General features: G+C 48.7%; 1 protein-coding gene across 4 annotated transcripts in view; it reads left to right on the forward strand.

The window, feature by feature from the left end:
* Window positions 1-15,932, forward strand: part of ZHX3 (zinc fingers and homeoboxes 3) — a 112,951-nt gene that overhangs the window by 89,925 nt on the left and 7,094 nt on the right. For all 4 annotated transcript variants that reach the window (XM_027558539.1, XM_027558541.1, XM_027558538.1 and 1 more), the window contains exon 3: window positions 12,196-15,168. In XM_027558539.1, coding sequence (XP_027414340.1) covers window positions 12,345-15,168 — 2,824 coding nt within the window. In that variant the 5' untranslated portion in view covers window positions 12,196-12,344. The remainder of the gene's footprint in view (window positions 1-12,195; window positions 15,169-15,932) is intronic.

The raw sequence follows: 15,932 nt of genomic DNA on the forward strand, positions 1-15,932 counted from the left end.
TGCGGAGCGCGGGCTCTAGAGCAGGCTCAGGAGCTCTCATGCGGCTCTCTAGCTGCCATGTGGCATTAGTGTCCCTGTGGCATGTGGGGTCTTAGTTCCCAGACCAGGGATTGAACTCACATCCCCCTACATGGGAAGGCAGATTCTTAACCACTGGACCACTGGGGAAGTCCTGCTCTTACTATTCTTTAACACACAGTTTCACTTATTTATTTGGTTTTTTGTCTCTCCCCTAAACGAGAATGTGAACTCCAGGGTGGCAGAGAATTTTGTATCTCTTTTTTGTCTTTTGTTCTATTCTAGCATATTCTGGCATCTAGGACAGTGCCTGGCACAGGGTGTAGGCACTTAGTAAACATTTCTTAAATGAATTAACTTTCTTTTTTGTATCAAACTTGTTCCTCTAAGTCTCCCAGACCTAAAGGGGAAAAGTCCAGTGTTGTATTTTGATACTGGTACTGGGTGTGAATTAAATCCAAGAGCACTTCTCCATATTGTCTGGGGAATCTCACAGTGTAAACAATCTGGCATCACTGGGTCACAGCTTTTATGGAAGGATAAAGTATGATGCATGAAACTCCAGTAAGAAAAGTGATAAATACATCATGAATCCATCTGGAGAAGTAGGGTTAGATTCAGGTGCCACCCTTAAGAGAGCTCTAGACAAATAGGAGCACTTTCAGAGAAGAGCAGTTGAGATGATGCCAGACGTTCCAGCCGTGACCCCACGCGCAGGAATGAGAGTGCTTGGCTTGGGTGGGAAAAGATTCTTGGGGAACCGGATTCCTTCTTTTAAATATGGGAGAAGGTGTCATGCAGACGATTAATAAGGTTTCAGGTCATCTCCTGCTCCCCTCCACCCCCTCAAAAGCAGACGAGCTTTGGTGGAACCTGAACATTAGGAGGGAGGGTCTCCTGAGGAGGGGAAAAGTATCAAAAATATAAGCACGGTGGTGGTGCTCAGTTGTGTCCGACTCGTGGCAACCCCACGGACTGTAGCCCGCCAGGCTCCTCTCTCCATGGGATTCTCCAGGAAAGAAGACTGGGTTGGGCTGCCATTTCCTCCTCCAGGGGATCTTCCCAACTCAGGGATTGAACTTGCATCTCTCTGTGTCTCCTGCATTGGCAGGCAGATTCTTTACCACTATCACCACCTGGGAAGCCCAATATAAGCATACATTTACGAAAATGCAGATACATTCCTCAGAGGGAGCCCATCAAGGGAGGGTCCTGCAAACTTCATCTTCTTCAGCCTTGTGGGACATACACCACGTTCAGTCTTCTACCCCAGCAAAACCAAGCTCCTTGGTCTCTCTCCAGACCACGTCCTCTCTTCCCTCCATGGCTTTTCATTAAGTGTTCTGTCTAGAACCCCCTTTTCTTAACATGTCTGCTTGGCAGTATCCACTCATCCTCCAGCCTCTGTTTAAAAGGCTGCCCCTTCTTCGAGGCCTTACCCACATCCTCTGGAAAGCTTAGGTGGTGGTAAACCTCCTCCTGCACCCTCACCGAGTCCCGTGCATGCCTCCACTGCGACACTTGGCTTATTGTTGATTTGTGTTGATTTGTTTGTCTGGTTTCCCTTACACTGTGTATCCGTCAGGATGGGTTGGATTATGCTGTGGTAACAAGCAACTCCAAAAATCTCAGTGACTTAAAACCACAAAAGTTATTTCTTGCTCATGTTACATGTACATTACAGATCAACTTTTGTTCTCCCTTTAGGACCCAGGCTAACAGAGTAGCTACGATCTGAAACATTTCCAAGTTGCCAGGGCCAGCCAGAGGGTAAATAGTGAAGCAAAGCATGTACTTTCTCTCAATGCTTTCCCCTGGAGATGGCACATTTGCTTACATTTCACTGTTTACACCCAACTGCAGGTGGGCAAGGGAAGCCAGTGTGTGCAGAAGGAAAGCACGCCCCAGATGGCTGCTGAAGAGCCTAAAGACTCCAGTAACTGATTAGCTTCTGCAGTACAGCAATGACGTCTTTTCAAAAATCCTTTTATACCCAGTACCGAGCACATAGTACTGAGCACATAGGAAGTCTTCAACTATTTTTGAGTGAAAAATTAAACCTAGTGAGTAAAACCCCTAGGAAGGTAATTTTGTGGGTGCTTGCTATAAGGAATCATTTCTAACATCTTTTCAAACCCAGTGGATGCTGAGCTCCCCATCTCTGGAGACAGTCGAACCTGGGCCAGCCTAACCACCTTGTAGAACTGGGTGGTTAGTCATCCTGACCACAGAAGTGACACTTTCAAGGTGATTCATGTAAAGTCGAACGATTGAAATACGTGGTCTCTCGAGTCCAGTATTCTTGCCTGGTGAATCCCATGAATAGAGGAGCCTGGCAGGCTACAGTCCTTAGAGTTGCAAAGAGTCGGACACGATTGTGCAACTGAGCACACAGCACAGGGTCCCTTTAATTCTGAGGCTGCTGTATTTTTATCCTCATCACTCTTCTGAGCTTGAGAAAGAGTGAATTACTGTTCACTATAAAGGTGACAACATCTGACTGGAGCAGGCTATTTCTGTTGATGACTTGACAGAAACAAGAACTGTTTGAAGGGGAAAAATAAGTAAAGAGTGCTGGCCCCACGCCCTCCGCTGGGTGGTGATTCCTAAGTGTAGAAAGTATTGTGACCCACAGGTATCCAGAGAGGTCAGCCCTGGGCTTGACATGGCTTTGACACTTGAGGCCTTGGCTCAGAGACAGACTCCAGTTCTTTGTAACTCTTCTTTGTTTCAGCAGAAATCTGACAATTCCAGCCAGCAGGTCTGCTGGGCTGCCAGGGTCCTGCCCACACACATTCCTGAGGCTGGACCGTCTCCCTTATGTTCTTTTTGTTGTTGATTCCTGCTCACTAACCTCAGTCTAATCACTTAGCCCCACTGTAGCAGAGTTCTCTAGTCATGCTCTGGAGGAAACAATCCCTCCCCTCTTCTCACACTCTAAAAATGTTATACATGTGAAGGCTCACAAATGCCTCGTCAAGTCATTTATCTCGAAAAATAACACCATCCAACAAATTCCGCTTGTAAAAATCTTTGAGCCCTCTGTAAGAAGGCTCAAAATTATTTAATTAATAATGTGGATAATGTAAAACTAATGAAAGGTAATGAGTTTATCATTCAGTTAGTATTCAGAGTGAACGTGGCCTAAAAAAGAACAGAGAGTCAGAACATCGGGCTCGTATATGAATCTGTCCCCTCCCATTTCTTGCCCAATAGCTCTCCGGTGCTCTGGGTGCAGGAATGATAATAACCGACTCCGGAGGCCACTGGGATGGACTGAGAGCGATGAACGCACTTTGCAGGCCACAGAGCTCTTGGCGATAGAGAAGTGACTTCCTTTCTAGCATAGCAGTAGTGCCATCTGTGCAAATTGATCTGCTTGTGTGCGGCATTATCTTACACTTCAGAAGTCTCTGGCAATGGAAGCCATTGATTTAATCCAGAATTTATGGCAGTGGTTCACAGGTTCACAGTTCCAGCCACTGCTGCTACAGGGATCACCTGATTCGTGCCACAGCGACTCTGAAAGGTCTGTCATTTACAGCCCAGACTGACTTCACAATGAGAACCTGCTGGGTGTTTGGTTTCACTTTGCTTGCACATCTGGCCCCCATACAACTTTCTGACACTTCTGGCACGTGGTGTTCACTCAGTTTTTCAGCTATTCTGTGGGACTTCACACAAGTAGGTAATCTTTAGGATGCTTGTGATTAGGGTTCATTTCAAGGGTAAAAACTCTACACTTCCAAGGACTCTGCCTCAATTAAATTGTGCCCTAATGGATTGCAGTGTCAGGGGTCCGAAAAAATGATCACAGTCATTGACGACTGGAAACAGATATTTGAAAACAAGGAGTGGTCAGATTCCCTCCATCTCTCTGACACAGGTAAATCCATGGCAGATGTAATTTATTGTTCCAGTTGAATGACTTCAGCAGAACAAGTTTGCCTCGTAAATGATAAGAGTGACGCAAATCAGGGGCTCCATTTTGACACGGCCTTGGGATCTGCGGGGCATCAGGACCCCCTCCCCCAGCCCCTGTCTTGTACCTCTTGTGCACGGGACGGTCATGTGACAGTGAACCCTCCCGGCTGTACGTGAGCAGCTCACCCCCGTTCTGTGTGCTGGCCGCCCTATCTGCAGAGTTTGCTGCTCACTGGCACCATTCATTTTATTTATTTTCATCCTTACTACTACTTTTAAAATTAAAAGCAACACATGACTGTACAAATTCAAACAATACAGAGGGCATAAAGTTTAAAAAAAGTAAATTCTCTTCTCCTTCCTGATAAAGTCATTATTGTTTAATGGACCAATATTTATCCTTTCTCCTGAATTCTTTTCATATTCAAGCAAATACAAGTCTAAATAGATTATTATATGATGAAATCATATATTTTATTATGCAGTATATTACATATTTTATTATTTAAATATCTTAAGAGATATATTTACATCAGTACATATAGGTCTTAATCTAATAGCAGAAGTAAAACTGAAAAATTCACAAATATGAAGAAATTACACAACACATTCTTGAACAACCAGTGGGTCAAGGGAGAAATTGCAAGGGAAACTATAAAATACCTTGAAGCAAGTGAAAACAAAAACACAGCATAACAAAACTTTGATATACAGCAAAAGCAGTACAATGAGGGACATTTATAGTGATAAATACTTTCATTAGAAAAAAGAAGAAAGGGGATTCCCTGGTGGTCCAGTGGTTAGGGTTTTGTGGTCCATTGCAGGGGAATGGGTTCAATCCCTGGTTGGGGAACTAAGATCCTCAAGTCGCATGGTGTGGCCAAAAAAAAAAAAAGAGAGATCTCAAATCAACAGCTTAACTTTATACCTCAAGGAACTAGAAAAAGAACAAACTTAACCCAACCGCCTTGAAACCAGGTTCGGTGCAACCCCTATCAAAATCCCAATGACATTTTCTTGCAGAAATGGAAAAAAAATCTAATACCCATCTGGAATCTCAAAGGACCCTGAATAGCCATAATAATCTCGAGAAAGAAAAACAGCTAGAGACCTTGCACATCCTGATCTCAAACATGTTACAAAGCGACAGTGACCAAAGCAGCGTGGTACTGGCATGGAGATAGACAAAGACCTACGGAAAAGAGTACAGAGCCCAGAAATAAACTGTCATACTGGTCAGATGACCTTCAGCAAGGATGCTGACGGGGCATCTGCCGCATGGCACCGCGTGGGTGAACCTTGAGGACTGTAAGTGAAAGAAGCCAGTCTCAGAAACACGAATTCCGCATAGACCCTCTTACACGGAGCATCTGCAGTTGCCAAACTCGTAGAAGCAGAAAGGAGAACGATGGTTTTCAGGGGCTGAGGAGGGGTGGGGGACCACTGTTGTCCAGTGAGTCTAGAGCTGCAGTTCTGCAGGGTGGAGAGGGCTGGAGGCCTGCCGAGCAACAGCGAGGGTGTGTGAGTGACACTCTATGCTTCAAAGTAGTCAAGATGGGAAATTTTATGTCATGTGTTTATTTTACCACAAGAAGAAATTAGAGTATAACCCTATTAAGATGCTATTTTGGTTTCTCCAATTTAGCAATGATGTTAATTATTTTTAGAAATTTCCTAGTATTAAAACATCCTTGCAATCTTGGTATAAACCACAGCTTCCTCTGTGATAGATGATGAAGAGCCAATTTCCTTAATATGTAGAGAACTCTTAAAATCTACAGAAAAAAACAGGCAAAAGTAATTTATCATAAGTACCAACAACATGTGAAAAGATTTTCAGCCCTCGCTGTACAGAAATGCAAGTTAAAACAGTAGTGACCAGTTTTTCACGTACGTGTGAGCAGAGGCGAGAAGCAGTGATGCCATGTGGTGACGCTGAGGCCATGTCACTCTCTGCTGATGGGAGTGAGAGTCAGCACCACCTATCTGGAGGACACTGCTGTACTTCACTGACAATATTGTAAATGCCGCAGCAGGGCTTCCCAGGTAGCCCACTGGTTAAGAATCTGCCTGACGACGCAGGGGACACACATTCAGTCCCTGCTTTAGCAGGATCCCACATGCCCCCTGAGCTAGAGCTAGAGCCTGTTCTTCACAGCAGGAGAAGCCACAGCAGTGAGAAGCTCGCACACCGAAACTCGAGAGTAGCCCCCACTCGCCGCAGCCAGAGAGAGCCTGTGCACAGCGACAGACTCAGCGTGGCCGAAAAAAAAGAAGTAATACATGCCACAGCAGTGCTACTTAAAAGAACTTGAGAATTTCAGATACTTTCAAATGCACACAAGTATTCTCAGGGATATCCATTGAGCCGTTATTTGTAAGAATATAAAAAATTGGAGAAATGCAAAAGTCTGTTAAGAGCTAGATTGGTTAAGTAAATTTTGGTGGATGCATAAATTAGAACATTGTTTAAAAGAGTGAGATAAACGGTAGGTTCTGACATTAAAAGATGTTGAAACTACATCATTGTGGGAAGAAAAGAGAGAATCAGAACAAAATACAACTCCATTTTCAGTTTTTAAAAACACTGGTTATAGTAACTTATGCCTCTAAAAGATGTCTGAAATAATGGACACTAGATTGTTAACAGTGGCTCTGTCTGGGGAAAACAGGGAGGATTTTCACTTTTCTTCATTATTTCTGAGAGAAACTTTGTCTCATAAATGTTCTTAAAATATGAAGGGGATGACTGTAGAATATTCAAGACTACCTGTGCCTTCCACATCCTCATTGTGGAAGTCTTATCCTTCTCATCCTTTCTTGTTGTCTACTCGAGCTTTCAGAACCATGAAGAGTATATTAACATCACTGAGTGTGTTTCTGCAGCTCTGTCAGCTTCTCCCGTCACTCCGGTTTCTATCGGTAAATTGTGTGTCGCGTGTCAAGGAGGGCCGAAGCCTGGCCCCCGTAACACTTGGAAAGCGTCTGCTGACAGTCGCCTTTTCAACATTCGAAATCTTTCGTTGAACTCCTGTTGTCCTTCCAGTTCCTTCCTCAGAATTAAAACAACAATGGAAAGTTCCTGACTTATCTATAAAGCTAAACACTTTAAGAATTTGACCTGCAAACATTTTTTTTTCCAGCCCCACAAATGTGATTATTTGTAGTGTTGAAGTGCAGTGACTTAGCTACAGCTTTGTTACTTTAGGGAACTGAGCAATTCCTGGTTTCCAAAGACAGATTTTGGGGGGAAAGTTATGTACTTTCAGTCTTATTTCCTCATTAAAGAAAAACAATGCATTTACAAGACAAACTTTCAAGACAGGGTGGAGAAAGGATTGTACAAAGAATGATGATGAACCTGGGATCGTCCTCTGGTCCTGTCTGCAAATCTCTTTGGCAGCACAGAACCTCCTGCTTTTCTCAGCACACCTCACTCAGGGCTTGGCTTGGCTGACAAGCTGTTTGCTCAAGGTGATTGTTGCCCCGCGCATCCAGCAGGGTCCATGGGCCGCTTCTGGATGGGGTTTCTAGACAGGGCCTTACTCTTACTACTTTTATTGGATACCCTTGAAAAAAACGTATGACAAATAGACTCAGCCCCTCTTAGCTAAATGGGTGGAATTACTGAAAACAGCTGGATGATGTCACCCAGGTGGTAAGTATGTGGGAATTCACTGGAAAATTCTTTCAACTTTTTGTATGTTTGGCATTTTTCCTGATAAACACTGGGGGGAAGTACAGCTCGGGAAAGTCCTCCAGGCCTCCTTCCAGCAGTGTTGTGCTTGCTCGGAGAGCTCGGTGCGTGCACTGGTGGAGGGCAGACTCTGGAGCCTGCCTGCCAGCCGCCTCTGCCTGCCAGCTGTGTGCCCTGTAGGCGGTTACTGCACCCCCTGAGCCCGGGAGTGATAATAGCTCCTCCTCCAGGGTTTGCTGTGGGAGTGAAATGAGAGTGCAGATTACAGCACTGCCTACCCATAGTCCACTCTCAGGGACCTTTGGCAATTGCTGCCCCCTCACCCCACCCCGCTCCTGCTGTTTAATCAGCTTCCTTCGTAACAGGTGACCGAGCCACTCAGAACAGTTGGCAGTGGTGCTCTCCTGGATCGTTGATTTGGAAGACAGTTGGGGGGCTACCTTGAGACTGAATTGTTAATTCAGACATTAGGACCATCTCCTAAAATCAATTCCATTTCGTGTTGCCCCCTCCTGAGCCTTAGTAAATAAACACAGGGGACATACTGTAACTCTGCTTTGCTGGAGCCCAGTCGCCATCACAAAGGTCAGTGCGGCCTGAGTGTCGGGGACTGGGCTGGGCAGGCGGGCCTCCGGGTGACCATGCTTGCTTCCTGAGCCGCCAGGTCTGCGGTTCTCGTCCCTTTCTCGCCTTGACTGGTGTTCATAGCCACTGTTTTCACCTTCCCCAGGGCAATCATGAGGAAGAGGAAGGCAGGTCAGGAAGTACCATAAATCAGTGAGGCCACCTCTACTGGATCCTGAGATGGGACAGTGATGGCCCTCTTCTACAGAACTGAGGGCTGTAACTTGCCATCCTCCACTTACTTGGGTTTTTGAAGTCCTTTCAGTGGTTTTTAGCATGTTCACAGTTTTTTTTTTTTTTTTAATTTTTATTTTATTTTTAAACTTTACATAATTGTATTAGTTTTGCCAAATATCAAAATGAATCCATCACAGGTATACATGTGCATCACCCCAAACAGAAACCTCATCCCCGTTAGTGGTCAGTCAGTCCCTATTTTCCCTCCCCTCCCTGCTGTTGGCAAACACTAATCTACCTTCTGTCACTATGGAGATGCCTATTCTGAGTGTTTCACACAGATGCAGCCACGTGGTACGTGGCATCGTGTGTCTGCCTTCATGATGTTTGTAACTGTGCTGTAGCCCACGTCAGTACTTCATGCCTTTTTATGGCTGAACAGTAGCGCGTCACATGGACAAAGCCTGTTGTGTCTATTCATTCACCTGTTGATGGCCATTGAGGTTGTTTCTACTTCAGGGCTATCATTATGAATATTTGCATGGACATACTTTCATTTCTATTTGGTATACACCTAGGAGTGGAATTATTGGGCCTTACAGCACTCTTGCCTGGGAAATCCCACGGACGGGGGAGCCTGGTGGGCTGCAGTCCATGGGGTCGCAAAGAGTCGGACGCGACTGAGCGACTTCACTGTCACGCATTGGAGAAGGAAATGGCGACCCACTCCAGTGCTCTTGCCTGGAGAATCCCAGGGGCGGGGGAGCTTGGTGGGCTGCCGCCTTTGGGGTCACACAGAGTCGGACACGACTGAAGCGACTTAGTAGCAGCAGCATGGTAATTCTATATTTAACTTTCTGAGAAACTGCCCAGCTGTTTTCCCAAGTGCAGCAAAGGCTGCCCCATTCTGCCTTCCAGCCACTGATGCTGGAGGATCCTGGTCTCCGCACTTCCTCACCTGTAGTGTCATCATCTGTCATCGTGATCACAGTCATCCTGGTGGGGGTAAACTGGCGTCTCACTGTGGTTTTGATTTGTATTTCCCTAATGACTAATGGTGTTGAGCACTTTTTTAAAAAAATGTATTCATTTTTGGCTGTGTTGGGTTTTCGTTGCTCCAGGGGCTTTCTCTAGTTGCAGCAAGTGGGGGACTGCTCTCCAGTTGTGGTGCATGGGCTTCTCATTGAGGTGGCTTCTCTTGTTGCAGAGCATGGGCTCCAGGGTGTGGGCTTCAGTAGGTGCCACACGTGGGCGCAGCGGTTTCGGCTTCCGGGCTGTAGAGCATGGGATCAGTAGTTGTGGTGCGTGGGCTTTGCTGCCCCTCGGCATGTGGGGTCTTCCCAGAGCAGGGATCAAAACCGTGTCTCCTGCATCAGCAGGTGGATTCTTTACCACTGAGCCACCAGGGAAGCCCAAGTACTTTTTAAATATGCTTATTCGTCATTTATAGGCCTGCTTTGGAGAAATGTCTATTCAAATTCTTTCAGTTCAGTTCAGTTGCTCAGTCATGTCTGACTCTCTGCAATCCCATGAATCACAGCACACCAGGCCTCCCTGTCCATCACCATCTCCCGGAGTTCACTCAAACTCATGTCCATCGAGTCGGTGATGCCATCCAGCCATCTCATCCTCCACTGTCCCCTTCTCCTCCTGCCCCCAATCCCTCCCAGTATCAGAATCTTTTCCAATGAGTCAACTCTTTGCATGAGGTGGCCAAAGTACTGGAGTTTCAGCTTTAGCATCATTCCTTCCAAAGAAACTTCTTTACCTATTTCTTAATTGGATTTTTGTCTTTTTATTATTCAGTTATAAGCCCTTTTATCTGATATGATTTGCAAATATTTTCTCCTGTTCCATGGCTTGTCTTTTTCACTTTGTTGATGGCAGCCTTTAAGGCACAGAAAGTTATTTTAATTTTGATGAAGTCAGTTTTTTCTTACGTCACTTGCTCATTCGTATATTCTTTTTGATGTCTTCAGTGACTTATCTGAAAATCTGATTTGCCTGCTGAAAACATAACTGTATTATCCTTAGTTTTCCTGATTTGGAATTTAATCAGGTGGTAAAGCACTTAATTTAAAATGTTTGCTGGTACTATATAGAGGAGCTTAGAAATATTGATACTGGTAAATTACCCATTGATCTGGTAAATTACCCATTTCTGTGTGCTCAGCCTCAGGAAATAATTTGATAGAAGAAATACATTCTATATATCCAGAGGTCATTTCATTGTCACCCATGAGAGGGGGACACTGAGGCCTGTGTGTAGCAGAGGAGGCTGAACTCTGTAGGGGTACATTATTAGGCGCTATTGAATATTGTAATTATGAAGCTTATTTAATGACACTGTTTATGATGAAATGTTTAATGGAAAAAAAAACGTGTGTGCCCATTAATGATTAAAAATGGGTACAAAATATTTGCAGTATATGGAAAACTATAGGTGGTTTTCTTAAATTTTACTTAATATTGCTATTTTATTTTTACTATTAAAAATTAAGTTTAAAAAATGCATAACATTTCAGTGGAGGAAATGGTGACAGGTGGGTGCACTGGGCATATGTTTATCCTTATCTCACGCCAACTGTTTTTTACTAGCAACTATTTTTTATCGTCATGATCACCAGGTCTTAAAGGGAGAAAAAATAGCTTGCTGTGTTTATTTATTAAGAACTTACATGGAGGTATTTTACCTTTTTTTTACACTTTTATATCAAATCTAAACACTGATGATAATACGATTCTGGTATTAGAATAACTGTTATTTTAGTCATTATCAGCATTGCAATTTGCTAAAAGAAAGGTAATGATGATTGCGGTTGTATATTAATATCAACAATAGACATCACAGAAAGTTTTCTCCTGGCATCTCATGAAAGAATTAGGAGTACTTTACATGTAAATAAATCATCTCAGCTTTTGAAATAAATTTCAAATGGATCAAAGCTTTCAGGGTTGGGTGTTTTTTTTTTAAAGAAACAATAAAGGCACCAGAAGAAATAAAAAGCAAGCCCAACACAAGGTCACGGTCACACGCACACCCAGGGTGAAGCCACTCAAGGGGCTGCTGCCCCAGGGAGAGAGGTGCAGTCATGGGGCCACAAACTGTGTCTGTGCACCCTCTGACCCTCCGACCTTGGGCTTTACCTGAGCACCAGGAGTCCGGGGTACAGGCAGTAACTAAGGGGTCCCTCTCCAGCAGCCTGGAGCCGGGGGTGACAGGGCAGGGCAGGCGGTCCCCAGAGCTCGGCCCTGGGCAGCAGTGCCCTCTCCCCGGGACACACTGCCACGACGTGGCCTCTGGCCTTGGCGCCGGAGAGGCAGGGGCGGCGGCCTGCGCTCCCGTGTGGGAAGGCTATGAAAAGAAAGCCCTCACTGGCCCAAACATTTAAACAAGAATTACACTAGGGTCTTTTGTTCTCGCTCTGACATGGCCAGAATTCATTTGAAGGTCCAGAGGAGGATTATTTTTATTGTTGTCATTTTTGAATCCGAGTTATTTTATGCAAGCAAACAGAGGGAAACAAAACAGAAACACGTGGCTGAAGTCCGTCCCGTGGTGTCGGGATGAACCGCTCACTCTTTGGGGCCCTGTTCTGTGCTTGAGGGGCTCCCGACTGGAATGTTCCATCCACGGTGCTGCTGCCTTCCTTGGGAGAAGGCCCGGGTGATCGGAGGCAAGCAGCAGAGTGTGTCTGGGAATCGGGGACACACACAGCTCGGGAGAGCCTCACCTCTCTCTCTCTCCTCCCCAGGTTTAACAGGGAAAACCTGCTTTCTGCCAACAACTGAAGAAGCCCTCGGAAGCTGCTCCTTTGGGCCTCACGGAGCAGCTGGAAGCCGTGCTGTGAGACCCCCAGCGGGAGGAGCTGTCGCCCGCTGATCACCCAGCACGACGGTCGTCATGGCCAGCAAGAGGAAGTCCACCACCCCGTGCATGATCCCCGTGAAGACCGTGGTGCTGCCCGGCTCCAGCGCTGAGGCCCCACCCGCAGAGCCCGGGCCCGAGGGGCCCCCCCAGGAGCCGCCCCCGGAAGCGCCTGCCACCAGCACCGAGGCCACCCAGGGCGCCAGTGGTCCCGATGTCCCCTCGCTGGCTAATGGGCACCGGGGCACCTTGGATGGCTACGCATATGCCTGTAAATACTGTGACTTCAGATCCCAGGACATAACCCAGTTTGTGGGACATCTGAGCTCAGAGCACACAGACTTTAACAAAGACCCAAGCTTTGTATGCACTGAATGCAGCTTTCTGGCAAAAACTCCCGAGGGGCTTTCTCTGCACAACGCCAAGTGTCACTCAGGGGAAGCCAACTTTGTGTGGAATGTGACCAAGCCAGACAATCACGTGGTTGTGGAACAGAGTGTCCCCGAGGGTGGCAGCCCTCCTGACCTGTCAGGGGAGCCAAACGTGGAGGGGATGGATGGACAGGCGGAAATCATCATCACCAAGACTCCAATCATGAAGATAATGAAAGGCAAAGCTGAAGCCAAAAAGATTCACACGCTCAAGGAGAATGTGCCCAACCAGCCCACTGGAGAGGCCTTACCAAACCCTCCAGCTGGGGACACGGAAGTGAAAGAGGGGGACCATGCCTCTGTCAATGGGGCGGCCCCCTCCAGCCAGGCCTCAACCAACCCTGCAAAGCCCCCCCACTCGGCCAATGGCCCCCTGCTGGGGACGGTGCCGGTGCTGCCCGCGGGCATCGCCCAGCTCCTCTCCCTGCAGCAGCCACCCCCGCAGGCCCAGCAGCCCCTCCCCACCGCCAGGTCCCTCCCCAAAGTGATGATCCCGCTGAGCAGCATTCCCACGTACAACGCGGCCATGGACTCCAACAGCTTTCTGAAGAACTCCTTCCACAAGTTCCCCTACCCGACCAAAGCCGAGCTCTGCTATTTGACTGTGGTCACCAAGTACCCGGAGGAACAGCTCAAGATCTGGTTCACCGCCCAGAGGCTGAAGCAGGGCATCAGCTGGTCCCCGGAGGAGATTGAGGATGCCCGGAAAAAGATGTTCAACACCGTCATCCAGTCGGTGCCCCAGCCCACCATCACGGTCCTCAACACCCCCCTGGTTGCCAGCAGCGGCAACGTCCAGCACCTCATCCAGGCCGCTCTGCCCGGGCACGTGGTGGGGCAGCCGGAGGGCACGGCGGGGGGACTTCTGGTCACTCAGCCTCTGATGGCCAACGGGCTGCAGGCCCCCAGCTCCGCTCTCCCCCTGGCAGTCACCTCTGTCCCCAAGCCGCCCGCTGTGGCGCCCATTAACACCGTGTGTTCAAATACGACGTCAGCCGTGAAGGTGGTGAACGCCGCCCAGTCCCTTCTCACAGCCTGCCCCAGCATCACCTCCCAAGCCTTCCTTGATGCCAGCATCTACAAAAACAAGAAGTCTCACGAACAGCTGTCAGCTCTGAAAGGGAGCTTCTGCCGGAACCAGTTCCCAGGGCAGAGTGAAGTGGAGCACCTGACCAAAGTGACGGGCCTCAGCGCCCGGGAGGTGCGCAAGTGGTTCAGCGACCGCAGGTACCACTGCCGGAACCTCAAGGGCGCCAGGGCTGCACTCTCCGGGGAGCACGGCAGCCTGCTCGTCGACCCTGTGCCCGAGGCGCCCTTCTCCCCGCCGTGCAAGGCCCCCGAGGTGACCTGCCTCCCCACGGCGGCCACCCTGGCCACCCCCCCTTCTGCCAAGCGACAGTCCTGGCACCAGACCCCCGACTTCACACCAACCAAATACAAGGAGCGGGCCCCTGAGCAGCTCAGAGCCCTGGAGAGCAGTTTTGCACAAAACCCGCTTCCCCTGGACGAGGAACTGGACCGCCTGAGGACCGAGACCAAAATGACCCGCAGGGAGATTGATGGCTGGTTTTCAGAGAGACGGAAAAAAGTGAGTGCCGAGGAGGCCAAGAAGGCCGAGGAGGGGGCTTCTCCAGGGGAGGAGGAGGCCGCGGAGACCGAGGGGGAGGAGGGCTTAGCCGGGGAAAACGGCTCCCCAGAAGTGCCCGGTGGCCACACGCTGGCTGAACGCAAAGTCAGCCCCATCAAAATCAACCTCAAGAACCTGCGGGTGACAGAGGCCAATGGCAGGGGCGAGCTCGTGGGGCTGGGCATCTGCGAGCCTGAGGACGAGGCGCCTGGCAAGCTGGCGGAGCAGCCACCGGGCAAGGCGGGCTGCAAGAAGACGGCTCAGCAGCGGCACCTGCTGCGGCAGCTCTTCGTGCAGACACAGTGGCCCAGCACCCAGGACTACGGCTCCATCGTGGCCCAGACAGGCCTGCCGCGGCCCGAGGTGGTGCGCTGGTTTGGGGACAGCCGGTACGCCCTGAAGAACGGCCAGCTCAAGTGGTACGAAGACTACAAGAGGGGCAACTTCCCTCCCGGGCTGCTAGTCATCGCGCCCAGCAACCGGGAGCTGCTGCAGGACTATTACGTGACTCACAAGATGCTGTACGAGCAGGACCTGCAGAGCCTCTGCGACAAGACCCAGATGAGCGCCCAGCAGGTCAAGCAGTGGTTTGCTGAGAAGTTGGGCGAGGAGACCCGGGCTGTGGCCGACACGGGCAGTGAGGGCCAGGGCCCCTGCGCTGGCGACCCTGCAGCCCTTCACAAAGGGCTGGGTGACGCCTATGTGGAGGTGTCTGAAAACAGCGAGTCGTGGGAGCCCAGCGCCCCTGAGGCCAGCGCAGAGCCCTTTGACACGCAGAGTCCCCAGGCTGGACCTCAGCTGGGTAAGGAGCCCCCCAGGACTGTGCCGTCCTCTGAGGATGCCGGGGCACTGGGTGGCGGGGAGCTGAGTCTAGGGCCGGGGTAGCTGCTATGTCTCAGGCCGTCTGGCAGCAGGACCACCTTGTCTGGCTGCTTCCGGGGGCACCAGGCAGCAGAACCCATTCAAGCATGTGATGAAAGGCTGATTGTTGGGTCTGTTTCATTTTGTGTTTGTTAAACGTGCGCAGGGAAAGGAAGGAGCACAGTTAATCCACCAGTGAATCCACACTTCTCTAATCATTTCTTAGCCAAAGGAGAGTAAGTCAGAACACCACCTGAGCCAGACAAGCCACCAGGCAGGAGATAGAATAGGCCTGTCTATTCCTGATGAGGAAATTCAACCCAAATTGGGGAACAAAAGCAGAGGGAGCCAAAAAGGGTGAAAATCCTGTACCTTGCATTTCTGTATTTCTTCCTGATGTAGAGGACATGGAGACTCCTCTTCCGTCTTAGATACACAGAATTCAAAGCTTGAATTTGTCTCTCAGCTTCTCTGGATCAGGACACTAGTACTTGAAAGAAAGCTTTAGAAGGTTATTTATTGAAGACAGTTTGACGCCTCAGACACGTTGTCTGGTATTGGTTTTCTCAGGTGTTGCCCTGAGTTCCTGGCCTCTCCCTCTTCTCCCCCCTCTCCCCACCCTCCGCATGGGTGGCCTTGTCACAGGCTGGCCAGGAGCAAGGTGGTATTCAGTCTTTCAGCCGTGTCCAACTCTTTGTGACCCCA

Source organism: Bos indicus x Bos taurus, chromosome 13 (assembly GCF_003369695.1).
Source record: "Bos indicus x Bos taurus breed Angus x Brahman F1 hybrid chromosome 13, Bos_hybrid_MaternalHap_v2.0, whole genome shotgun sequence".
Taxonomy (NCBI): domain Eukaryota; kingdom Metazoa; phylum Chordata; class Mammalia; order Artiodactyla; family Bovidae; genus Bos; species Bos indicus x Bos taurus.